This window comes from Acanthopagrus latus, chromosome 18, assembly GCF_904848185.1.
Source record: "Acanthopagrus latus isolate v.2019 chromosome 18, fAcaLat1.1, whole genome shotgun sequence".
NCBI lineage: Eukaryota > Metazoa > Chordata > Actinopteri > Spariformes > Sparidae > Acanthopagrus > Acanthopagrus latus.
This window is the reverse complement of record NC_051056.1, coordinates 19,905,498-19,932,453: the sequence shown is the minus strand read 5'-3', so window position 1 is coordinate 19,932,453 and position 26,956 is coordinate 19,905,498. Positions and strand designations below refer to the sequence as shown.

The 26,956-nt window shown below is 40.7% G+C and overlaps 1 protein-coding gene and 1 long non-coding RNA gene across 4 annotated transcripts in view; one reads left to right on the top strand and one right to left on the bottom strand.

The window, feature by feature from the left end:
* Positions 1-26,956, top strand: part of spock1 (SPARC (osteonectin), cwcv and kazal like domains proteoglycan 1) — a 122,646-nt gene that overhangs the window by 51,677 nt on the left and 44,013 nt on the right. For 2 of the 3 annotated variants that reach the window (XM_037077871.1, XM_037077872.1), the window contains exons 3-5: positions 2,872-2,880; positions 7,793-7,838; positions 23,139-23,213. In XM_037077871.1, coding sequence (XP_036933766.1) covers positions 2,872-2,880; positions 7,793-7,838; positions 23,139-23,213 — 130 coding nt within the window. The remainder of the gene's footprint in view (positions 1-2,871; positions 2,881-7,792; positions 7,839-23,138; positions 23,214-26,956) is intronic. The other variant, XM_037077873.1, reaches the window with a different exon arrangement.
* On the bottom strand, positions 11,371-13,226 carry LOC119007915. The gene is made up of 3 exons (XR_005071277.1): positions 12,976-13,226; positions 11,546-11,697; positions 11,371-11,453 (listed from the first exon to the last, which is right to left on the bottom strand). It is a non-coding gene; the product is annotated as an uncharacterized LOC119007915 (long non-coding RNA).

Below are 26,956 nucleotides of genomic sequence, written 5' to 3'. Positions count from 1 at the left end.
AATAGGTATTGATCATTTTTAAGAAGGAGGTCAGTTTTTCTGATGTAATACTGCATTTCGTTGTCTGTACTTGTTCTGTGCACAATGACAATAAAGTTGAATCGAATCGAATCGAAACATAACTTGGGTTAATGAAGCACCTTTGCACACAGCGAATAATCAGAATCCTGGATTACATGCCACAGCACCCTGGTGTCCATCACAGTTAAACCAAAATATATTTATGTCGGGAATAAAAACAGAAAGTATTACGTTTTATTGTTTATGACAACAAAAACCTCATTTCTGACTGGAAGTCAGAGTTTGACACGAGAAGCTGGGGATCACAATAATGCTGGGGGAGACTGTCTGAACACCGCAGCCTAGTTTAACTTGATCGCCCCACAGCTAAAGAACACCATATAATGGAGACATGAAGGTGTTTGAATGCAGACCTACAGTCAATTAACCATAATTAAAACCAAGGCAGTTCTAAATAAACTGCATCATGTAGAGTATTATAATAAAGGAATCCCATTTTCACTCACAGCTGTTGTGCCACGTTTTAAACAGATTTTAATTGAACTTTAAAAAAGACTTAATTAAACAGTTCGCAGTGTGTTTTGCAACTTTAAATAGACAAGCTTGAAAGACTCCCTTCACTGTGTTACTCACGACTGAAAGTTCCAGCTCCACCTCCAACAAAGACGATATGATTATAACGGCGCAGTTTTATCTCCTTGTAATCACTTTAAAGGGTTTGAATGACATTGGGGCAGTGTCGCAGCGAGCTAAACAGCCAGTTAATGCTTTTGAGATGAGCGCACTAAAATATTAATGGGGGTCCTAGGCAGGGAAAGGTCATCCCTGAGACTTAGATTGAATAATAAGAGGGCCTGTAGCAACTGCTGTGAACCAGAAGTAACACCAGCTCGTAAAAGAACAGTGCCGGCAGATCTCAGCTGAGCTTCGGTCCTCTGCTGGACACGGTAAACGCTGTTATCTGATGATAAAAAATGAAACACGTGCTGTTGTACACACAACATGTTTGCAGCTGCAGGTCTAAATTAACTCAGCAGAAAACAACAACATGTCGAAAATGTTCCAGATGGTACTGTAGTCAGCAAGACAGCGAGTTTATTTGCTCCACAGGATCTGGTTGAGATAAATCCACACAGACAGAGTGATTCACTGTAAGCCTCAAATGGGCTGTAATCCATCCGGTCAGCTGGTCGACCAGAGTAATTGTGGGTAACAGGTACAAAAAGGGCAAAACACTATCATTTTGTTTTTTTATTGTTTGACCTGGCTAATAAACAACATCAAAAACTAAAATACAACAACTAACCCCCTGGCAGCAAACCAGTCACCTTGTAGTTGGCCAATATGGAGCAGAAAATACAGAAGTTACGAGGGGGAGAGGAGGGGGAATTCATCACAGGTCTATGAATACAGAAGATCTTTCACACTGTCATGTAAAGGAAGACAAGAAACTTATGGTTGACTGATTAGCATTATGCATTCTTTCTGCTCATAAGGACTGAGGAGGCGGACAAAGAAGGAGATTTTTTTTTTTTTTGCTGCTGCTGCTGTGGACCAACTAAAAAGTCCAAGCATGCAATGAGATGAGAGACCTGGAGACCTAGAGAGGAGGTGTGAAACACCGTGGGTTAAGACAGAATGTGAGGCTCTATATCTTGACTAGTATTGATCCTCCTCAAGTGAATTTTATTTATACAGCTTTAAGGACAAATCACACATTTGCAATCTGTACACAACAGTACAGAAGCAGGGAAACTGAGAAAAACAGGTTCAGACGACCCACAGAAGCTACAGCAGGCCTACAGAAATGTACACGCTGTACTTTAGCTGTTGGCGTGCTTCAGGGAAAAACACAGCTCCAGCAATAACAATGTTGATTTTTTTTAACTGTCTTGTCCATTTGAATGTATTATACTTTATAATTTTAGTTTGATCATTTACTGTCAGTTGTTCATAAGCATTAATCTGTTTTGCTCTGCCTGCGTGTCTGTATACAATGACCCTTATATACTATAATTTCAACTATATTTAAGTTCAATATATGAATTCATCCAAAGTTTTATGTGTTTAAATGTTATTTGTATGAAGCAAATGAAACAAATTGCATTAATCTTTTACAGAGACGTTGGAAATTCTATTTTTTTAAAATATAGTTATTAAATTGAGTCAGTTTGAGCATTATCTTGCCATCTCAACATCTAGCTTTCTATTTATGCATCTTTACCGTCTAGTTATCATCTCTAATGTGTCTAATTTGCATGATGTTTTCACAGTAATCATACATTTCTATGTCATCTCAAGTTTTTATATGGTTTAATAGATATGTGCCATAACTTTACTGTAGACCTTCACTCAGATGGTGAAAACCTTCAAAGTTCCTCTCCTCATCTCAACCAAATTATAGCACATTAAAAAGACACTAAAATAATAATATAACCTCTTCCCTCTTTACGCCGCTTTTGCACAACTTCCCTGCCTCTCCTTTCTGTCGTCCTTTCTTTCTTTTACCCCCTCCCTCCTTTCCCTTTATGCTGTGCTTCAACTCTAAGCCTGTATAATTTGCCCCTCAATGTGTTTCGAATTACATGCCACATCAAATAAAGCTATCTCATACGGCTGCGAGCGTGAGCGTGTGTATGCGAGGCTGCTTTGGTATTCTACCACCTTCTGAATCAGATTCCTATTAAATGAATCTCTGGAGTTGAGCTCAGTATTCAGAGGGAGAAACACAGGCTTGTAATAGATCTGATAGACGTTGCATACTGTGCCATTATCACTGACCTTTCTTCCTTTCTTTTCTTTCTGTCTTTCTGTCTCCCCTCTGCCTCTCCCCCCTGCAATCATTTAAAGGAAGCGGAGGTAAGTAAATCCATTGTGTTTGTAATTTGATAAAACTGTTCTGAAACAAATTGCAGTTCCTCTGTGGAAGCCACAGACACCGTCGAGTTCATACAACACTTGCTTTAAGACGTCGTTGCAGAGCTGAGGAGGTGTCGCCCGATTTAAATGCACAGCAGGTTGGGTGACGGGTCAGCAAAAGCGTGGTGTAGTATCTCATATTAAACTGTTGCTGCGGTGATGATGGAAAATACATGTGAATGAGCTGTCCATGGCTGGCGTACTAGAGGAAAGCTTAAAGGGAAGCTGTCATTACAAGGACAAAAGTATGTGGACACTCCCCCGTTTTCACATGCTTTTGGCCTTGTAATGGAATGTAACTGGCCATGTTATTAAAGCCTCACCCATACTGATTGTTGATCATCTCATTCTGAAGCCACGGGCATCAATATCATGCATAATGACCCCATTCACTGTGAGTTTGGAGCACTTAACCACAAAGTCTTTAGCGAGGTCGAATGCTGATGTTAGGGGAGAGGGAATTATCTTACGTTTGATGGGGTTCAGGTTATCAAGTTCTTTAAACCCTGAACATAATATCTGTATTGATCTCCCTTGTGCAAAGGGGGATTTTCATGTTGCCACTGTGTGCTGTATTTAGTCATGATTGGAACCGAGGGACCAAGGCCAGATCTTAATAAGAATCCCCAGACCGACAGTACAGTACAATCGTTTTGTCTTTTTCTTCTGCTTCTCTTGAGAAAGAGTCTCAGGAGAAAATGGCAGCCTGCACACCAAATTTAAGCTTTCAAAAAGGATGACTTAGTTGGACTCTACATGGGAGTTATACCTTTATATCAGGTGCATGTATATAACTTGTGGTTAATATTTCTAAAGTTATACTGGAGGCAAATATTATTAGACTTTGGCCCAATTCAAATACACCTCCTACCCCCGACCACTTAGCTCCACCCCTCCATTTTGCCCATCCATGTCTAGGAAAGGGAGTCCTGATTCCTGTTGGGCTGGACAGGTAGGAGTGACCTGTTTGGGCTAGATACCCAACAACGTTGAGGTTTTTCAGAGGCTGTTTATGACAATGTCATAGACCTTTTCTTTATAACAAGCATAAAACTCCTAATTTCCTCCTAGCTCCTAATTATCCAATATCCACGAACCACATAGCTAGCCAGTGTTAGTGTGTTATTGCTGAACACCTCTGAGCTGCTGAAAAAGGCCCAGCAGAGACTGTACGTCCTGAGAATACATCACACAAAGACTGCTGGTGTCCTTTTACCGTGCCTCCATTGAGAGCATACTAACGTACTGCATGTGCGTATGGTACACCAGCCGCACAGTGGCTTAGAGGAAAGCGCTCCGAAGTGTCATCAACACCGCCCAAAAGATCGCTGGCTGCCCTCTCCCCACACTGGAAGAACTACACAGTTCCCGTTGTCTCAAAAAAGCTCAGAACATCATAAATGACACCCAACACCACTCCATGTTTGAACTGATGCCTTCAGGCAGACGGTACAGATCAATTAAAACGAGGACAAACATACTCAAACACAGTTTTTTTTTTTCCCAACTGCAATAACCACCCTCAATGCTGCAAAAAATAATACAGTACAATTATAATAATAATAGTACAATTGATCTGAATGTGAAATGGATCAGTGCAATGACAAAAAGTATGAATGTCTATAAATGTATGTTCATACTGCTTTTACTGGACAACTGGGTGTGTATGACTGTGTGTGTTTGTGTATGGTGCTATATGTTTCTATTTATTCTTTTATAAACACTAGCACTTAAATTGAATTTTTATATTTTTATAGTCATAAATAATGCGCTGACTGAAGAGCACTTTAAATTTCCTTGTAAATGTGACAATGACAATAAAGACCTTTCCTATTGTATTTGTGCATCAGAGTCCCGTATTTTGACACATTTCATTCTCCTCCCTGTCTGATGGCATCTGACATCTGAAATTTAACTAATATCAAGCAGCAAAGTTGCTGCAGTTAGCACGACTCCTCTAATGTCAGTGCACTTGATAGTGTGAAATTGTCAATGAATTGTTGGGTCTTCGGTCCTGAAGGGTTGTCCCATTTCATAGGGGGAGATGTCAACCACTACCACTTGAAACTCTGTTTTTCCATGTCCCCTTGCCCCTCTGACCAAAGGGCAGGGGTAAAAACTGGGATTGGGCCATAATATAGAGTATAGGAAATATCATCCCTGATCAGAACAGTTACTCTACTATTTAATGACATATTAAGGCCTTGTGCCATTTTTGCTATAGCTTCAAATTGATTGTTCATACTGTATGAAGAGAGAATAGACTGTTTAGAAAGTTGCTGTCAGAATGCAGAATTAAATTGTAATGGTTTCACATTTGTCTCAGTGGTGTTGGCCTCAGCTGTGCACAAATGACTGTGCAACAGTAACATCCTGCTGCACAGCCATAAAGAATTACTGTATAATAGAGACAGAGTAGGAGATATGGACATAAAGTAACAGAAAAAAAGAAGTGAAGACATGAGTGAAGGAGGGACCCAAGGGAGAAGCTAATTAGGTTTCATCTCCTCATTTGAAACTTTTGTGCTGGCTCAAGTGGCGGGGGCTGTCATTTATAGAACATGGACTGGCTGAGTGGGTCAGCTGTCCACTTTCTGTTTTCTATGGCTGCTTAATTTATCCTCTCTCTCTCTCGCTCCCTCTCTTATTCAATAATACAGGAGGCTGAGGTTTCTGCTTTTAAACTCAGCAGGTTTTCTCTGCCTCATTCACATAGTGTCACTGACACAGGCTCACTCCCTGCTGACACACATATGGCTCGCCGTGGGCACTGCTTTAGATGCAGACGACACCGCCATGCGAGTGTGTGTGTGTGTGTGTGTGTGTGTGTGTGTGTGTGTGTGTGTGTGTGTGTGTTTGGCCCACTTTGTGCAGAATAGAGACAACTTTTCAGTGTCAGTCTGATTTAATAGCACTTTGACCAACCCATGACCAATATAGTCACACATTCTCTCATTGTTATAGTTATAGATGTAGACAAAAACTTTTATTTAACCAAGAAATCACATTGAAATCAAGATCTTATTAACAAGAGAGACCTGAATACACAATGAAATATTCAAACAGATTGAACTAAAATAATAATATAAAGGGTAACCGAGTCGTAATGACATTAAAATAAAAAAGGACATTATCTCAATATATAGTCAAGTAGACAACAGAATGATCAAATGTTTCCTAAAATATCCTTAGTGCAGGTAAAAAATAGATTTAAGATAGAATAGTGTTCCGTAAAAATGTGTTTAAATTCTTAAAAAATGAATGAAGCCAATAGCTTGACAATGGTGTATTATATATAAGCATTATAAATAAAGAAGTGCATTCTAAAGCAGGATTCCCCAAAAGCCTCACCAGTCTTCTTACAGACACCAAGTCATGAAGAAGACCGGAGTAAATCAAGACAGTGACAAGACCAAAAACCACCGGCACTCCTAAAACTGATCTGATCCATTCATCCTGCACGCACAAAAGACTAATAAGCCTCTTTTATTGCCATAGATATAAATAATATAATCAAAGTATTGCAGAGGTCAATTCTGTGGACTCGAATTTTACTGTATTTTTACTGTATTTGCTTGCTCATGGAAAACAAATATGGAGGAGCTGAAATTAACTTCGAAATTGTTTAAAACAACCTTCCTTTTTTCTGTTTAACCGTCGACCTTCATCAGGTTTTCTGGCTTACTCTTGCCCTCCCATAGAAACCATCACTCACGGACAGTATGTAACAGACAACAGAGTGGTATCCCTGCGGTTGCAGTCTTGAGAGAGTCCTGCTTGCCTGTGACCGAAAGGAGGCCGAGTAAAAATGCGGTCGATTCCGAGACGAGGCCGAGAACTTTAAAAAGTGATCTTGGAAAAAGTCTAATGTCGGGCATTAACACCCCACAGATCGACTGATCTTCCTGAGCATCGACCTGTTCACATAACAGAGAGCTCTATTGAAATGCACAACTTGCTTTTGCTGCTGCTATTTTTATTCAGTGGCTGCTACTGCACCACGAGATGAAAACATACCATCTATACCACGCCTGCCTTCATCCACAGTGTATGTCCTAATAGATGATTCATACACTTATTTCAAATTGTTTCACTTAAAGCTGCAATATGCATGTAAGGCTAAACAACAATGTTTAAGCTGTGGCTTTTGTCAGAACGAGGTTCGTAATTGCTCTGCAGAATAAAAGCCGGCTGGGCAGGGGATCCGCTCTGAATGGACCCACTGATTTAACAAATCCAAACCTCTTCTTAACTGAGCTTAGCTCAGACAAGCCAATTATTGTCTCTTTTTTATGTTTCAGTTGGTGTTCTCTGTGACTGTAGACTATATGGAGTCTGGACAATAAAAAGAATAAGTGCTTCTTCAAATGTAATTTTGGAAACATCCCAGCAATTTAAATGTGACACTGCACTGCCTCTCTCTTCAAAATCCAAAATCAAAATCTTTTCCTGCTGCAGTTTTCTACCTGATAATGACAGCAAAATGCTCGTCAGAGAAGAAGTCTATGTTGACCTTGACATCGCATGTTTTTGTCCTACTTAAATCCTTTTCAAGCTTGTGAGTTTCTTTACTTCCCCATGTGTCTCCTGCAGGCATCTCTGTATGTGTGTGTCCTATTTTAAACGTCCAAACAAGCCTCTACCTGTCAACGTCTTTCCACTTTTTTGCTGCAATCGTTCATTTTTACAAAAGACAAGTGTTAAAGAACAAAGGGAGAGGAGAATGAGGACGGGACTTCTCAGTGGTGTGGTTTAGTATTTGGGCTGTTTTCTCTGTGCTGCAAAATAATTCAGTGATATTCTCTACGTTATTTTTTCATAACACAGTTTCTTGTGTTGTGTTTCCACCCAGGATGACTACTTCAAAAGCTGGGCTCCTGCCAAGTCTCTAGACCAAGGTGAGTCCTGCTGTTTGTGCGTGAACATGGGTGCACGCAGTGTAAGAGGCGATGGCGGATCTCAAACCTCATTACATCACGAGCACTGGCCAAAATGTGTGTGTGTAGCATGCTTCGTCACACACTGCCTCGTTTTTATGTGATCAGGCACCGTTTATCCTGATCTAACAACTTGTCTTATGTTGGATTGTGACTCTGAGAGGTTTGATGTATTTAGATCACAGAACAAACTTAGAAAAATATTCCTCAAACTAAAGAACTCAAACAAGTATAATTTGGTGCCAAATTGCAAGCGTGTCATTTCATCTCCTAAGACTTTTAACCTTCCTGTGATGCACGAAATCTTCAATTAAGTTGAGAGGCTTTTCTTTTTGCTTGATTAAAAAAATAAAAAAATGTTTAACACAGAGCGGCTTATTTCACCACACATCAGGGACTTTCTCAAAGAGTTTTCATTGTTTACATTTCCTGCTCTTTTTCTTCAATAGCTTCCAGGCCATTTGATCCATTGACTCAAAGTGAATGCAAACATGTCTTTTGTGACTGATGATTTCTTCAGGTTCAAGTTACCTTTGTTATCTCTATATATAATGCAGTGTTAAGTTGCAATGTGTGGCTCTAAATGTTTCTATTTTGAAAGCACAGCTCAATGCCCTATCTAGAATATGTGCATCAAGATGAACCAAAAGAGAGACGAAGTAGAAAGACAATTTGTAGATGGATGCCACTGACCAGTCGGTACTTCTGCTTGTATTCATGACTTTGGTGTGCAAGTTTAAGTTTGGGACATTTCTCTTTTACATGAGTGATCAACAATGTCGCCCATTGGTCTGAGTTTCCTGGGCTATTAGTTCCTTTAAAGACTAGAAAATCTGTGCCGGTTAATATAATAACACTGTGTCCAGTTTTGGATAGAATGGCGTCCCACCTTTTAGTGATGTGCATGGAAAGGGATGGCTGGTTAACAATGGCATGTGGTCATTTTACTTACGAGGGTGGTGGTGTCCCTGCTCAAATTGTCTGTTGGTAGTCTCGATTCCGTTATGTTACTTTTTTGTTTTCCTTTTTGAATTTACTCCCCGACGAAACTCCTCACTGTACCTTCTGCAGTGAAGTTAGGTCCTGCATTCTGTCACAACTCATTTAAGGCAACATACAAACTGAAACGATAATACAAACCATATATTAAACGCAGCTCCGAAAGCTTCCGATGCAGCTGAACACACCAAACATATTTGTTCCCGACCTCGTCCTAGTCTCCCCAAACGCTTCAGACGTCCAGCGGTTGGGCCGGTGTGTTCCTGCCTTAACACTGTAGATGGTATAAGTAAAGCTGTTTTATATATCCTCCTCTCTTCACTCTCAATCTTTTCATGGTAAATTAACAGCACACAAATTTAAAGGAGTTCAAATTAACTCGTGCTGTTCAGTGAGCTGCTGCCAAAAATGCAATAATCACTTTAAGTGTAAGTGTGTGCGCATGTGTGTGTACCTGTGTGTGTCTCTTTCCAAGGCCAATGCCAGCTACTTTTCACAGTTGTGTACTGCTTCCGGACTTACTACGGCAACAATGCCAAGACCACTTCATCAATCACACTCAAGTGTGTAATGCTCCTAGACCCCCAGTAACTCTTGACTAAACTCAGTTATTACAAACACTCGCTCACTCTCACCCACACTCTCAGTCTCACTGTTTCACATGTATATGCACACACACATGCACACGCGCACACACACACATGTCGGGGGGTTGATTGGGCTGCAGCTTTCTGAGGAGCACAACAGACTTTAAATCTTTCTGCCACAGAGTATGTTCTGTTCTTGTGCCGGCTTGGTTTTGCATATCTAGCACAGTAAGTGTAACTCTTCAGGGAAAGACTTGCTGAGCAGGTTTATCTGGGCCAGCTCCTCGTGGATACTGAGCCTAATGAGAACAGCCTCGCCTCACTGCATCAAATTCTGGTGTTACTCTCCAGTTTCTCAGCACGAGCTCAAGACAAAAAAAGTAAACAGAGCGTCAATCTGCTAACCAGGGACTCAATACATCAGATGTTATGAATCCTGCGTGACACAATGCAGCAGTCGCACATGTACAGGAACCTTATTTTGGTGCTGAAACGACAGTGTACTGACAGCCATGCCACTGTTGTGCAAACAGTACAGCTCTGCTTAGTGTCAAACCTTTGGTTGTAAATAGTTTTTAGTGTGTCTATCAACTTCATTCCCTACTTTACTAATGTTTAATTCAGCTAGGCCAGAGACCAAACACACTGTGCTTCATTGCTTATGTTATTGACAATATCCAGAGAGTTAGGACACTCACTGCCCTGGCTTACTGTATGACAAGTCACTCTTCATTTGCCAGTTTTTCTGTGATGATCATTTAATCACAACATTTATTTTGGTAACACATGCCACCCGTTCCTTCAGTTGGGTTGACGTCATACTCACCAAAAGAAAGAAACCAAAGATTCCAAGGCAGGGTGAAAATATTGCAAAAGAATAGTTGAATAAAGGATGAAAAAAAGAGAGGTTGAGATAGAAACTTGACCCTCACACAGCTGGTCAAGCCCTATTTGAAACTGGTGTGAATGTACTATTATTGGTTTTTGAAAGTAACACGTGTATGGACAGGTTTGGCTGACAGGGAGATTCTGAAGCTGCTCAATAATCCATCAAGCAGTTCTGATCAAATACCCTGGTGCCTCAAACTGGCCAACCCCAGGGCCAACCAGGGAACAAACACCAGCAGGGGGACAATCATACAGGTTGTAAACAAGCCAACATGTCATTTGGAGGGCAAAAACAAAAGTGAGCACTCCTGTCATTTAACTACAATACCCTCAAACTGTGAAGGTAAACACCTGCAGCGACAGTGTGTCACCTTCTTTTCTTTCTTTTTTTCAAAATAAGCGCGTCCTTGAGAGTACTTCAGCAAGACATCCATTCATGTTTGAGTGATAAGGTCCTCTTTCTCCTGTTGTAATTATGACAGGGGTACGGAAAGAAGTAAGTTGACATCGCAGAGCGTCACAGTCTGTGTAGAAAGAGGGTTGGATGAGTCACCAAACCATTGGTTTCTTTCCAACTGACAGTCAACAATGCTTCCTGAAAGGATGACAACAATCATTTCCTTTTTTCTAAACCTTTCCTATACCATATAGTTACTGCGATGAAAGTCCCCTAACCATTGTCATGGCTGTCAGTCATTTTTACACATAAGCAATTGTTGAAAGCGTGTTGAAGGTCTAGTCCACATGTACACTGGGCATGCACATCCTTGTGTAAACAGGAAGCAGGTTGGATACTCTGCCCTGGTTGCTTAGCTGCAGAAAATACAATGAACGAGTCGTGGAAACATGAGTGCTCTTCACAGAATCTTCTTGGATAGTGCTATTTTGTCAGCACAATACCAGCAGCTTCGTTATACAATCGATTTCTGTCTAAATATAAATTATATAACATCCATTCCATCAGTGTATAAAATTAAAATACTCAAATCTCATAGCACATACTAAGAGTTCACACTTGCCAGTGATGCTGTATACACTGATAAACGTGGGTGGCCTTGTCATCGTTTCCAGTTTCTGTCCGTCCAGACATAAACACTTCACCCTAGAAGGAGTTTTACAAGAAATGACATTTACTTTTTTTAGGAAAGTCCATAACACATGGGAAAAGCTTTGTTTTAAGAGATACTTGCATACATGTGGACGGAGCCGAAGCTGTTTCCTTGCCCCGGCACACCTGATTCATATAACTGGGTTGTTCTGAGGCTTCAGCAGAGCTTGATGATCATCATTTGAATCAGGTGCTTTGGTGCAGGGAAATGTCTGAAATATGCAGGACTGGCTGCCTCCTGAACCAGGATTAAAGAACACACTAAACCTTACAGAGCTGTAATGGTGCCTAAACTTAAACAAATCTTAACCGCAGTACCATCACTTCAAAAATGGTTTTGCGTTTCAACACTGACATGTGATGGTTTTGGAAGGGACAGATATACAGTCCACAGTAGAAACCATTTCATACAGTTCTTTCAACACTGACTACATACTTAAAAGTCTCCCTGAAAGCCCTTCTGTAAAATGTCTCCTGGCTCTTCCCCTGCCCACACCTCACGCTACACTCTGTGCATGTGAGTCACTGCAACATTCTGAGAGGACATAACGAGGTGACTTTGTCCTCTTGAGAATGTGACATCTGTGCGCTTCTCTAGAGACACATTCGCTGTAGTGGAAGCATCGAGCAGCTTTGTGCCAATTAGACCCTTTATGGCAGATTATATATATATATATATATATATAAAAAAACATTTTTCTTTATCTTCTCTTTGTCTTCCCTGTTCTGCTGCAGCAGTGCACTTCAGCTGCAATATGACTGCTCCCCTGCTGCAGAGCTGCCAATATCACTAGGCACAATGCAGTAACTCCAAATAAATAAATGGGAATCAGTCAGACAACCTGGTCTGCCTTTAGAACATTTGCTGTTTTTCAAACCGCCTCTAGTGGGTCCCATTTTCACCCAGCTGCCATCACACTCATAACTGTGAACTTCACCTTGTGACTCCAGCCAGTGTCAGGCAATTGAATATGAGTCATTCAGTGTTGGATATGGTATGGAGAATGCCTGAATCCTTTACATTCATATACAAGGCTACATTACTGACTTGTTATATTGATATCTTCTTTGCTGTAGTCAAAGAAAAAGTGCCTACGTTTACAGTAAAAGCATAAGATGCTCAAGGTATTGCCCTTAATAAGAAAAAGAGGATGTAATGTATATATCTCAAAAGAATGGTCCTACAAATGATACTAATAATATCAAGGTGTCCTGTGTGTCTTAATTTGAAGATGCAGCATTTGGATTAAGGCCCAATTCAGAATCTCCACATGGAATTTGCTGGTCACCCAACCACATATGGAATATTGTCATATTGTGAATAGTAATGAAAAACTAGACACAAAGTCCATGTACTATTTCAAAAGCACATGTAGGCTTCTGATGGATGAGGATCACTTTAGATTGCTGTGAATAAAAAAAAAAAAACAGAGTGAATCTAAGGAATGCGTACAGAAAAGTGTGCAAACAGTGGGGTCAATACATCTGAAAGTAAAGCGACCAGTCATTACTGTACCTGCTGATCTCAGTTTGACTAATGAATCACCAGTCGCCCTTGGAGACTAATCAGCAGCAGGAAGGTTGATGGGGGAAAATCCAGTCCCTTGATGTATCACTTGCCGATTAATGCCCCCCCTCTGTAGCACTTAATGAATGAAATCAGTGGGATCGCAAATTACTTGTTGGTGATACTGAACAGCAAGCGATCAAATCAAGCAGTGGTAAATCTGTTATGCAGACTTCTCGGGGGCTTATTGAGGTCCAGCAGCTGATTTCAAGGCTTTTGTGGAACTGTGGTAAACATGTTTTTGAATCCAAACTTATACATTCGAGGGAACTTCAGAATTAGCTGCAGTCTGTCCAGCCAGTTGGCTGCTTTGTGCCTCCCTGAAAAGAACATATGTTTCAGCTCATCAGAATACTGATAGTATCCACATGTCAGGATCGGGCTGTTGATTTAGATCTGCATGCAGTCTTAATTTTTTCTAAGCGACTCTTGTATCTGTTTGGCGACAGCAGGCCAAACAAAATGTCCAAATAGAACAGGGACTGTTTCCTGGAGAAAAAATCATGATTTTAAATAATCGTTTTCTTTCTATTATTTGTTGCAAGCGTGGTTTCCCCAGATTGTGTTTTGCTAGTATGTTTGAATTTCTTGAGACTTGAGTCTTCTTTATATTGGGCTTCTGTACATAGGATGCTCATTTTGTGGAATAATAATGTGTTTTGTGTATGTTATTTCATTGGATGTTCTGTAATTTGCATGCAACAGTAGCTTTGATAATTGCCTTGGGATAAATAAGCCTGTTTTGTTTTTACATTGAAAAAAAAGACTAGAATTTGCCATATTTGGTCATTCTGTTGTGAATGCTCTCTAAGAACCTCCACAACAATACATCTTATTACTAAAACGACTGTAGAGGTCGATTTGTCAGTGACTCCCGAAATGATATAGGTCACTGTTTCCTGGACAACATGACCACTGCGGTGTACCAGCGACAGGCATACTAGACCTTCATTGTAAGGTCACAGTTTGATTAGGTTAAGGCAGGAAGGGTTAAGGAAAATATTGTGGTCTGGAATGAGTAAGTGCTGTGAGGGAATAATCTGGTTGCCGATTATGAATGGATGTATTGTATATGGTATAACGTGTCGTCAGAGCTAACAATTAGGAACTTAATTAAGGAGTTCACCCTGGAGGGGCCTGATGAAGCCTTTTCCTGTGTATAAATGTGATGACCTTAGACTGAGGTATGGTTCACATGTAAAAGAGGATGCGGAGATGATTAGAATGTTGTCTGGAGTGAAATCATATGTTATCTTGTTACTGTGCTACAACTGTGTGTATTGGTCTCTGTTATTATAAAAGCTGAGGAGAGACTGCCTCTCTACAGTCATCATCTGAAAATCAGTCACTTGTCTAGTGCAGATGAGAACTGGTCAACATAAGTTTGACACAGCATTTCTTTTCTAAAAGTTCTTCATTGCTTGCAAGCAAGAGCCACTCATCAGCAGCACATAGCTGCCACAACTAAGTTTCCTGTAACTTAAGTGACGTACCTCACATGACATAAAGAAGTATTTCACTGCTGCATAAAAGTGTCCTATCTATGCAGTAGAAAGATGCAAATCATTTTGATATTGGTGCAACGTGACCAGAAAAAGCAGCGAAAAGGGGCACTGGTATGTCCTTTTGCTCAAAAGGCAGGAAAAGTAGGGTCCAAGTCCAAGTCCAAAGCTAAAGTAGGGGGTTGGCTGACTTTGCAAATTTGTCAGTATGAACACTTTCTTAGCACGGTGCTAACAGCTCCTCAGCCTGGTGCAGTGGGAAAAGCAGTTTTATACTATCACCGGACTTCCTCTATTATCACTTCCGCCAGTGCTCCGCACCTGAGAAGAAACTTAAACATGGCACGTAACATGCTTGCACAATGGATCAAAATGGTGTTGTTTTTTTTTTTAATGAGGTCAGGCTGTCCGCCACTACATATACTGCTGTAGTAGCTGTTGATACGATGTGGGAGACACTGTCAGTGCATTTTAAACAGAGCAGGTTGGAGGCCAATAACCGTCTGAGTCAAACAGTAACAATGCTTTATGGCCGTTTCTAAGTGCTTTAAAATAGTAAAGTATGGGTTGAATGGCTTTAACTCCAACATACGTGGAATCATTTCGTTTTGTTTGTTTCCCTTGATGCCTCTGTAGATGCATAAAATGTGAGTGTATTTTCAGCTCTTTTGGGGGGAAAGACTGAGGAAGTCACGAACTCCGCATCCTGTGGAGGTGAAGTCTTCTGTCAGTTGTTGCCGGCAGCCAATTAACTAAACCAACAGAGTCTTTTATAAAGTGCTGCCTCTCACAAAAATATATTCATGCAGAATACAGTGCATACCCTGCAACTCTGCGTAATGTGTGCCCCTTTCACTGCAGTCACTCTTTTCTCTCTCTCATCGTTCTGCCGTTTCTTCAAACACTTTCTCTAAATCCTCTCATCATTTTCCACTTGCTCTTCTTCATACTGTATTTTCAGGCCAATCTATCTCTCACCACTCCTTCGCTTCACGCATCTGTGTTTCTGCTCATCATCCCTCCAGAGTTCTCTATTGTTTCTGACGTATTGAGTTCATCAGATGGAAATTACATAATGATGAACAATGGGTGACTGTGAATCAGCATACCACAGTGACGTAAACACACAAACATGGACTGAAAGCCTGTGAGAATTAATTGTTAGTGGTTTAGGTTCATATTTGATTAATAATTAAGGAGGTTTGGTTATTATTATCACATTCCCCCTGTGTAATTGTAGTCGCGTCTCCTCTCTCTTTTCTTTCATCAGCTTCTTTCGCCCTGAGGGAAATCTTTAGTCGACAGACTCGCTGGCATACTGTCCCTTCCAGCTCCACGCGCACATTCTGAATTTTGACGGATACATTTGCCTTTTACTGTATGTGCGTGATCATTTCTGCACTTTTTACAAGTTTGATAATGTCACAGCTATAGCAAGAGATAATTTCCTCATATTCATAGAACATACTGTGACTTCAGTCAGATCCAGAGCTCAGAGTCTTTATAGCTGCTTTACCTCATCTTTCCAACAGCCCAGATCTCTGTTGCCGATATGGGAAGCCAAATAGATCATCTTGTACTTTGCATTTGGCTGGATTAAGAAAACATGACATAACTTTTTTGAGGGTTTTTCAAAATATTCTCATATTCAAATTTCAGTTTCGGAACAGATTAATAGTATAAGCCCATTATAGATAAACTAATCTCATCAGATGCTGTGTGAATACAGTTACACACTGGTGTCATTTTGCACACTTCGTTTTGGTTTTCATGTGTATTTTATCTTAGCATCATCCACATTAAGCTTTTTGCAAAACAGTTTAGCCATAAGCTTAGTCACCTACATAACCTAAGTTGACACATTTCAATGTAAACCGTGATCTTTTGCTAAACTAACACAATGCTGACAACATGTTGGTTATTTTTACCATGACAATAAAGGACACCAAGGGTCTGAAGGGTGAAGGATTTGTAGTTAGCGAGGTCACTTCAGGATCACTTCGGTATGAATCTGTTCACTTTTTTGTGGAATACATCGCCATGGTAACTTGTGCTGCCCACCTAACCTGCTCTGAAGGAGGTTATGGTCGAGATAACAGATCAACACATATTAAAGCAGCACCCACAGGAAAATGGCATTGTCATTCATAGAGGATCCTCTGTTTACTCCCTTGTAGGAGGGCCCCCTTCTGTCTTCCTGATTTAATTTTTTTTTTCCTGTCGGCTGCAAGCAGTATCAAAGCCTTTTCATTGTGCTTCTTTATACTGATATCATACAACAGAGCTGAATTCAAACACTAAAGCCATCTGCCTGTTAGGTATTAAAGTAACAGTTTGAATTATGTATTAAAATTTATTTTATACATCTATGTGGCTTCATTTAATGGGATACACAAATGCAATTATAGTCAGATCTACTCATGCCCTAATGATTATTAGCCTATTAATTTATCATTTCTTTTTCTTTTTGTCAGCTGTCCTCTCTGCATTTGGTTGCTGTAACTGTGTGTGCCTAGATTTTGTTTTTAAGCCAGTAGATTATCCTTGTTTGCAACTGGTCAGATCCTGCAAACACTTCCCCTTTTATGTGAACACGCTTGTGGTTAGATGTGGAAAACCATGAGTTGGGCTGGTATATGTATCATGTGACAGCTCAGCAAGATTGTTCGAGTTATTGAAGGCAGATAACAGAAACATATCCTCGATACAATGAACTTGCTTCATAGTGCAGGCCTCCGACTTGGAAGACAAACAACAAAGATCACCTGACTTTGTCCTTTCTCTATGTCCAAAACTCATCAAATGCGGATGGTGTTGAATAACATGCAAAAAGCTTAAATTGTGGAACATGACATGTGAAATCTGGACATCATTCCATGAGTTCACTTTGGAAATTGACTTTGCCTGCACGTTATTCTGGCTGATTATTAAGCTTCTTGAAATATTGCTTTCTAGGGAGATGAGAATTGCAATTATCGATTTGTATTTCGATCACTGCTCCTTTGGTCTAAATTCACATGGTGTGATATGTAATGACAGGTAAACAGTGACTTAATTCAACAAAGTTCTAAAACTGCCAAGCCACACATAAATGTCACAACATCTCTTCTCTCCATCACGCTTATCTTCCAAAATTCCACATGACCTTGTTTCCATGGTGACAATCCATTGACCTGCCTATGGATGGCTAACCTCTCTACATGTTACGCTTAATGCTGGATTCTATAGCTCTGTAAGGAGGGAGGTGTGTGTGTGTGGGTGACACTGGCCTGTGTCCCAGAAAACCCAGCTCGCCCCATGGGTGTGATTAAACAGACATCTGCTGTTCTCAGATCAGTGCTTCTAATGTTCCTAGTGTGCTCAAACACTACCCAAACCTAAGTCAGGACCAATGCGTGGGCAGTTACGTCATGTGGAGAGGGGTCAATGTTTTACCGTAGAGAGCCGTGGTCCTAACGTCAGGCTTTGTTCTACTAGCTACTGTAACTCAGTGCAATCGCTTGTTCTTTCATCATTCTTTCTAAAGAAATTAAATGTGTTCCTGGGATTTTATATCATTATTCATAGATAACTGAGCATCCTCCTTAGCGCTGGCTATTAGATATTCAAACCGTTGTGATTTTACGAAAATTCAAACGAGTGTTGCTTTGTGAACACAGAAAAAAAACGACAGCTAACCATCAAAATTTACCAGCGCCATAATGGGGCTGCTTGGTTATCCATTTCAATTAAGTTCAACAAACTCAACAAACGTATGCAACGCACACTTATCTCTGACCGGCTGTCATCACAGACAAACGTCTACTCGCCCACTATGTTGAACTGTGATGTTAACCTAATAGTTGCCTAGGTGTTATAGGAAATGATGTCCATTAAATGCCGCTTAAAACAACTGACTATCGAACAATGTAAGGTCATTTAGAAAAAACTTGGACTTTTAGTTATTTGAGTTATTACAAATATGGGATTTAGATTTTAGAATGAGTTGATGTCACTAAAACATCAAGAATTTTGTCTGACTCTTACTCTGAAGAAATTTGAAAAACACTCTTAACACAAGGTCCAACTACTTGCTGGGCCTTTCAAAGATGTCACACCATCCTCATCAGTGGATGCAGTTTTCTCATTTGTCACGAAACTAGTTCAGTTAACACAACTTTGCTGACAAACGAACAGACTAACGATTGTCAGACATATTTGAAAGTTCCAATAAAAGCTCGTAAGAGGAGATTATTTAATCAAAACTGATATTTCCAACTTATATAAATCCAAGTAATATCCAAGTGAAATGCTCTTGGTTGGTGGTTAATGTAAGCGCAAAACTTTTGCTGGAGAACTTTTTTGGTATTTATTTCAAGATTTTCAAACAAGTTTTATTTTTGAGGCAAAATCCAATATCTTGTGTTTTATCCATCATAACCAGACAAAAGGAATATAAGCTATATGATATAAATATGAGCAAACACACCAGTTTTAATCTTTTTTTCCCCAAGCAATACACACATTGAGCTTATAAACACGCACACACACAGATTTCAGTTGTTGCTTTCGCCCTCCGCCCACCTGTGACTGACTGCAGCAATCTGGAGTGAGAGCAGCTGCCATGGCAGTCATTAAAATATCAGCACTGTCCTGACATTTACTTTTACTTTTCCAATTTACAAGGAGGAGAAAATACCTGCTGTCAAACACTCATTCGCACAAGCTGAAGTCTATTGGTGACACAATTCTTGTCATTTGCACGGACAGTTTTATGCCTTTGCTGCATTGTCTTTCCGTCTGTCTGTCCCATTCCTGTGACTGCGATATCTCAGGAACGCCTTGAGGGTATTTCTTCAAATATGGCACAAATGTTCACTTGGACTCGAGGACATTGACTGATTAGATTTTGGTGGTCAAAAGGTTACTATCTTGTACATCCCATTCATATTAACAGGATATCTCAGAAACACATTGTGGAAATTTCTAGTTACGTCTTTAACGAATCTTTGATAGAATAAGAAGCAACTGGATGTCTAACTGTTTAAACACGCCATGCTGCCATCATGCATTCTCGGGGTGAGCTCAGCATTGTTCCAGACTCAGACTCTGAATTTTGTTCATTACTGGTTTTCTACATCTGCATTATTCTGCTTGGTCCCATCTGCACTGTTGGAGAGTTGCCCTGAGTAGACCTTTAAGCTCGGGAAGAGACGAGAAGGGAGAAGGAGTCCCTGGCACAGATTACAGTTGTACTGTCAGCAAGACCGATGTTACAATCAGTATTCTGGCTATTTCATTCTGGGTTCTTGTATATGGGCATGCCCAACAGATTTGTGAGGCTGTGATTGCAATGCATTATCCAGAGAGCGCAGTCAAAGGGAGGATTACAAATGGCAGCCAGTGGCCCATTATCACAGCCGGTCCAGAAGAGCACAGGAGAGTCAAACTGGCACAGAGACACCACCAACGGGAGAGACGACATAGAGAAAACAATACAAGTTAAGTTCACAATTTTAATTTTCAGGTGTTTACTACTCCTGTCCATTTGCTTAATGAGATAACATAGGGAAGAAGTGGTTGCCATGGGAACACTTTTTGGCAACACAAACAAAAGTCATTTGTGATGCACTCTGGTTTGGCAGTCGCAGCCACAAACAAAGCCTCGAAAAAATCTGGAGCTTCCAAATTGCCAATCAGCCTGATTAGACGTGACATTGTGTTTTCCCAGCAGAGTGTTCGTGGCTGTTATAAATTTCATCAGCTATTTCTCCAACTCGCTAAGCCAGCGTCACTCTGAAGATATGCTGTCTGTCTGCTCCCATTTCTCATCGGTCCATCTTTAATCTCCCTCTAACTCTGTCACCGCTTCTTAATACATTCTCACATAACCATCTTTGATCTGCGCCCGGAGGAGCTAAAATAATCTGAAAGAGAGAAACTGATAAGAAAAGAGACAGATAGGACAACAAACAACAGCGAGCACCCCAGGTCTGTGCATTAAATGGAGTGCGAGCTGGAGCAAGAACAAATATCTCATTTCGGTGTAATGTGCTAAGGGCTTGTAGCTCGCTCTCCAGGCGTTCTTTAAACATTGTTTACCGCTCTGATTTTAATGGCTTGTTGGCCACATCATAAAAAGTGACTCAATATCCACGACCCTCGGCTCAGCTCTTATCTCGCTCTTTCAGAGGGGTGAGCACTCGCCGTGTTGAGTCTTCACACATAAATGGGACTATCAGCTGAAACGCACACGTACATGCTACAGTGATTTCAGGCATACGCAGCAAATTAACTAGTCACATACACACACACGGGCGGTAATCAATGATACCGAGAGCCTGCTGAGACGCAGAGGAAGGAAATAGGAAAGCCACGCTGAGAGTATTGTTAATTTAATGAACAGATGAAGCCAATCATATCAGCTGAGCAGGTAAATGTCTGTTTAGGATGGAAAAGGAGAAACGGTATGAAAGGAGAGGCAGTGAGGGGCTAGTAGCCGAGAGATATGGTGATTAAGGGAGTGTAAATGTTGGCAGAGGGAGTGGTGTGAATCGTTACTGCCCAACACTTCCAGTTTAGAAAAGCGACAACGAACTCAAAGCAAAGTGAAGCTGTGAATCAATGGACTGCAGTGTGTAAACGGTGCTGAACAGGCTGTTTTCAAGGAGAGATACACACCACAGTGGATAACATAGAGGGAAGACTGAATGTGCACGTTTGTGTGTTTTGCCCTTTTGTGCCCAGTAGCAAATACAGCCCCCCCCCCCATGAATCTGACAAATTAGGATAAATAAAATTCAGAGGATGTGAGCAGACAGCCGTTGCAAGCGATCATAGCAAGAGCCCTCAGGCAAAATGCCGGAACGTGAATGTGACAGTGGCATCGGAGTGTCTCGGGGGCTGGGGGGATACAATGCCGACACGAAGCCTACAGGGAGCACTTGAGAGAGATTGCTTGCACAGAGGATAACTCGGAGATAAGAAAGTCGTCCAATAATGAGGAGAAGGGATCTGGCGAAGAGGAGAGAAAGGAAAGTGTGGAAGAATAATGAATAGAGGGTATATTGACAAAAAAAAACAAAGTTGGACTTAACTTTTATTTGTCCCCCTCCCAACACACACACACACACACACACACACACACACACACACACACACAATTACTTATTCCTGGTCCTTACATACAGTCTGTGGTCATTCCTTGCTCAGAAGCCTTGCTCACTAATAAATACAGGAGATGGATGAGTTGGGGAGTTAATCATCTTGGGGTGTTAATGTCACAGCCTACAGACAGACATGACAAACTTCCTGTACCTCAGTGTTTGGCTCCTCTGCTCCCTCCCCGAGGCTCTGCCACCACTGGCCTGCTTCCATATGGGACGTTGTACTGCAGTGTGTTAAGTGTTTGTGTGTAAGAGAGAAGATGGATGGGTGTTTTTGTACCTAGATGGATAGGTGCATTACTTTGCTTTCCCTTGGCTGAGTCTACTTGTTTTCGTGTTAGGTAATGATGCTGTGGTGATTATTCCTCTCAGACGAGAAAAATTATGTTTGTGTCACTTTGCAGCTACGCCGACTCTGGCTGGAGATTTCATAATGTCTTTTAGGAGATTTAAATTATATCAAAAGAAAACATCTTTTGCATTGTGAATTTGGGGACAGAAAAACAAGGACATTTTAGGAAATGCTCCTGTTTGATTACTTTCCATTCCATTGATACCCGTCTGTGCATTAAGTACAGAACTGGAGACAGGAAACTCTGTTTGGTTTGCACCTATCGTATTCATATGACAAAAGACTCAGCAGCTTTGTGGTCCTGCTACGCCGTGCTAATTACATCCATTAAGTTTTTTGATGGAACAAGGTGAGATCAACTGATAGGCGCAATCTCGTTGAAAAAAACAGAAATAATCGGACAGATTTGTGTGAGCGGGGCAGGGAGGTCAGTGGGTCTCAATGAATTTACTCTTTGTTTGCATCACAAGAGACAAGAACAAGCTTGATAAAATGCGATGTCCAAACTGTTTGTTCAGAGGTTTTATGGTGTTGTGCCCGTGTTTTTCTTGTGGTTGTTTTGTTAAACAAACAGCCAGTGACAAAGCTGTTGCAGCAGATTGTGAGCTGTAGTTTGCCCATTAAACACACCAATTACTTTGGCTGTCGCAGCTGCAGTGTCTCTGGGTTCGCTAGATAGAGGGAACAGACACCCGGCTTGTCCGCGCTACCTAATGAACCCAGAGACACTTTTACAGCAGAGAGCAGCTCCAGGTGATGAGTGACCCCGAGGGGTGCAGAGGAAGACTGGGACAGAGGTCGAAGCGGTCAGTGTGTTTACTGGGGAAAATACAACTCATGAGCCATGTATCAGAACCACAAGAAAAATAGAAACAACCAGAGCTACTATGCGAGTTAGCAGTTTAAGTCAACTGTAGAGAGCGCAACCACAAACAAAACATCAGAGGCAGAGCTTTTCATCAAGTCCGGTGGGCTAATAACGCTGGTTAGACCGGAAGTGGGGTTAAATGCCTTGCTTCACACTCTCCAAAACTCAAAATAACCCACAGCTCTAAAGTTCAGTAATTAATAAGTTTATGTTTATTGTAGCTTGACATTACATTTTTTTTTCAGAGCGCCAGGCCGAACCTGACGGAAACCCAGTGACTACGGCTCACACCAGCTCAGCCAAGAAGACAGTACAAGATGGTGAGTACAATCAACATCATTTTGATCTGGGTGGGGAGGGGTTTTTTTTTTGGAAGACATGATATGTTGCAAAAGTTGGTTTTACTGCAACCATCCTGTTCTTGTTGTTTAAGCTGATTTTATTAATCTGATTAAGCTCTGATTAACTCTGTTGCTGGGCTATAATGATCTCAGTGCTGATCCATTTAACTTATAGTGAGATCCATAGACAAATCATTCCTGATTAGCAGTTTTAATGAGAAATAAATGCGTTGATAGCCAGTCATTGATGTTCCACAACAGACTGTAGCATTACTTAACATTGAGCTTAAATTGTTCTGCTCTGCTGTCTCAGCTGCAGATCCCATAAAACGGTGGGTATAATACAGCAGTGTTTAGCACAATTAGTTCTCCACCCCGTCTCAGGTTGGTGTGCAGAGATGTCAGTGTGGAGGAGAGCGATAGCCAAGCTCACAACTCTTAGTCTAAACTAGATAGAGCATGGCCAATGCGCACGGGATGATCAAAGCTAGCCCCTTCAGTAACATGGAGCTATTTCCAGGGTTAGCGTCAGTACTAACATCATGGTCTGTTAGTGCAGGCGAACGTGGAAATTGTAATTTGAGATTTAGCAAGTGGGCAGCGCTGGAGTAAAGATTTCCCTCTTCAGAGCACAGCAGAGTATCTGTCAGTTCTGGTGTTTGTGCTTGCAGCTTAGCAGAATTTAACAAGCTAGCGTGGGTGCAGTGGGCTGAAATCCTCTTTAGTATTGTCTGTACAGATGACTAAAATATCATAAGATACATTTAAATTTCTCCAGTAGGAGACAACACATTTAACTGCCTTGATAGTATATTGAGCATGTATTCAGTAAATTTACTTTTGGTTTGTCTTTAATTAAGTCTAGTTTTCATCAGACTTAAAGAAGCAATTTGTAACTTTTTTTTTTCCCTTGAAATAAAGTTGATGAGGAGAGCGGTGTCTCTGTTTCAGCCACTCTGCCCACCTTTCAATTGTTTCTGCACTTTGTAACTCCAGTGAAAGGGTAGGATCACAGTGTTACATACATGTTTACTTTACTACTTAATGAATTTTGTTACTCATTGTGGTTGCAGACCTACATTGTGTCTGATACATTGTTACGGATCTGGGATTTGTATTTGCTACGGTGGTGTTACAGACTCTTAACAACACAAATATTCATGCATGTTGGCAACATATCTGATCTGCAGCACAGACATGAAACATAAAATCATCATTTTTTTTTACAGCTATCCAGATTTTTTTACATTGAAAGGTGCAATACATAAGAAAATTAGTTGACAACAGTAAAATGCGAAAAATGTCTGTCGAATGTGAAGGAATAACAGTTTTGATGTTATGAGATCTACGTATTATGTTGAAGAGATATTCACTTAAGTTAGCATACTAAGAAGTTAGCCCTAGCCCATCCTGGTCCAAAGCTCCTGAGATAGCCGTTTAAGCATCAACTCCGTTTGGACCACTAGCTACACGGCTAACTGAGCTAACAGGTAGAACTGACAGCTTTTTGATTTGATAATACTGTTAAAAGATGAATTAATGAAATCATTTATACAGCAGCAATTAATCCCAAAATAGAGAAGTTAGTGATTCATTAATAGACATGGATCAACTTGCAAATACGTCATATAAATTAGATGATTAATTTTTTTTCACCATGTGCTTTGTGGGATATTGTCATAGTGAAAATATAAAAGGCTAATATACTTCATGACCCAAAAAGGCTGTCAGCTGAACTTGCTGACATGTCACACAAGAAAAACTCTAAAGACAGCAGAACAGAGTTATTTATTTCCGGAGTTAAACAATTTAAACAGCCAAAGAGCATTTTTGTTTCACCACATGCAGATAAGTTTTGCCACAAAGAGGCTCCAGGGTGCTGCGTAAATGAAAACAGTGTTTGCAAATGGAAAACTAAACGGGGAACCAATGCAATGTGATTGACGTAGATATTGTGTTCTGCTCGTCAGGTAATTAAGAAACCAATAACTCACGTTTTCATCTAATTCAGTGGGAGATAAGATGCGTGGTAAAATACCGCAATCCACAGCATCAAAGTCAAAATGAATTTACAAAACAGCCATATTGTGCTACCATGAAAGTCAGCCTGAATAAACAGCTTAGTTTTCTCAGTTCAGTTCAGCCTCAGATGATGGGCTTGGGCTGTGGTGAAGGTTTGGTTATTTTTAGTGCAGCATTTACAGATGTTCTTGTTTTCAGTCCTCTGATGAAACCTTTATAGCTGCATCTCTTTCAGTTTTTAGCGAATTCTGCTCTCTCATTGAAAGCTGGAATTCAGAGATTTAGATGAATATGTGCTCTTAAATTGGAAGTGCATTTATTCTGAAAAGAGCGACCACGTCAGACAGTGAGCCGTGAACACCAAATATTTCAGTAGCTCATGTAGAAATGTAAGTGAGTTGCCGGTGTTGACCCCCCAGGTGCTGTATGGGCAAACAAGCCCAAACTAATTTTTTCTTTTAAATTGATCAAAAAATGTGACATTTCGCATTACATATTGTATGAACTCTCCTTTGTTCCCTCGTCTACACTGTGGTGTGAGTCAGTGTGTAGTGTAGTAGTCTTGCTGCAGGCATACTGTTCAGTTCAGCAAATGGATTTCGTCTTTTAGAAAAGGTATGAAAAGAACGACGAGAAAAGGGTTTTTAACCTCTGAATACAGTGAATACAGTCTGGGGTATCTCCTATTAGTCACTTTACTACGTGCTTCAGGCAAAACGATGATGCACTGGACATGAGGTGTGGAGAGTGGATGGAGGTAGAGGAGACACAGACAGACAGACAGACAGACACACACACATGCGCACACACACACACACACACCAGTTTCAGATTAATGAATGCCTCAGTCTAGGACAGTGCAAAAACATTTAATTATCCCTGACACTGAAGGTGAGGCAGGAGGCCAGACCTGCCATCTACCCGTGTGTGTGTGTGTGTGTGTGTGTGTGTGTGTGTGTGTGAGTGAGTGAGTGAGTGAGTGAGTGAGTGAGAGAGAAAGAGAAAGAGAGAAAGAAAGAGAGAGACAAAAAGCCTAACCCTAACCACAGGTAAAAAAAAAAAAGAAGAGATTACCATGTATCAAAGAGCCAAAGAATCAGCCTGTAAGTCAAGCGTGTGCTCTTTCATTGTGACCTCTCCTGAATGTGACTAAAGGTCAACCTGACACGAACCTCTCCTCTGGCAGCAACACGTGGTCCGTTTGGAGCTTAGAGGAGCTTTTCTTAACAAAGACAAAGAACAGACAACTTGACATTGTACAAGTGTAAAAAAAAGTCTGGGGTGAATAATATTAAACGTTCCCTTCCTGCACAGCTGAACACCCTTCATTTCTGACCCTGCTATGATCACCTGGCCAAAAAGTAGGCAGCTTCAGTCGAGAAGGAAGAAGAATGAAGTTACTCTGTATTAAAATGTCAACAATGACAAAAATATAGCATTCATCGCGATGTACGTCGAGATCTGTGCTTGCCGTGGCTCTTGGTCCCGACATTAGTATGTTAAAAATTATTGGCTAGCTTACATCTTATTCTTAAAAATGTTTTAATTCAATTGTTTGACTTTTCCTCTTGAGCCACCTTGAGATTGTCATAAGAGGATTACCATGACATTTGAGCAAGACATTCATTGTCCCCTTAGGATGAACTGTTTTTTTTTGTTGTTGTTGTTCAATATTTTGGTTAAAATTCCTGCACACCCTG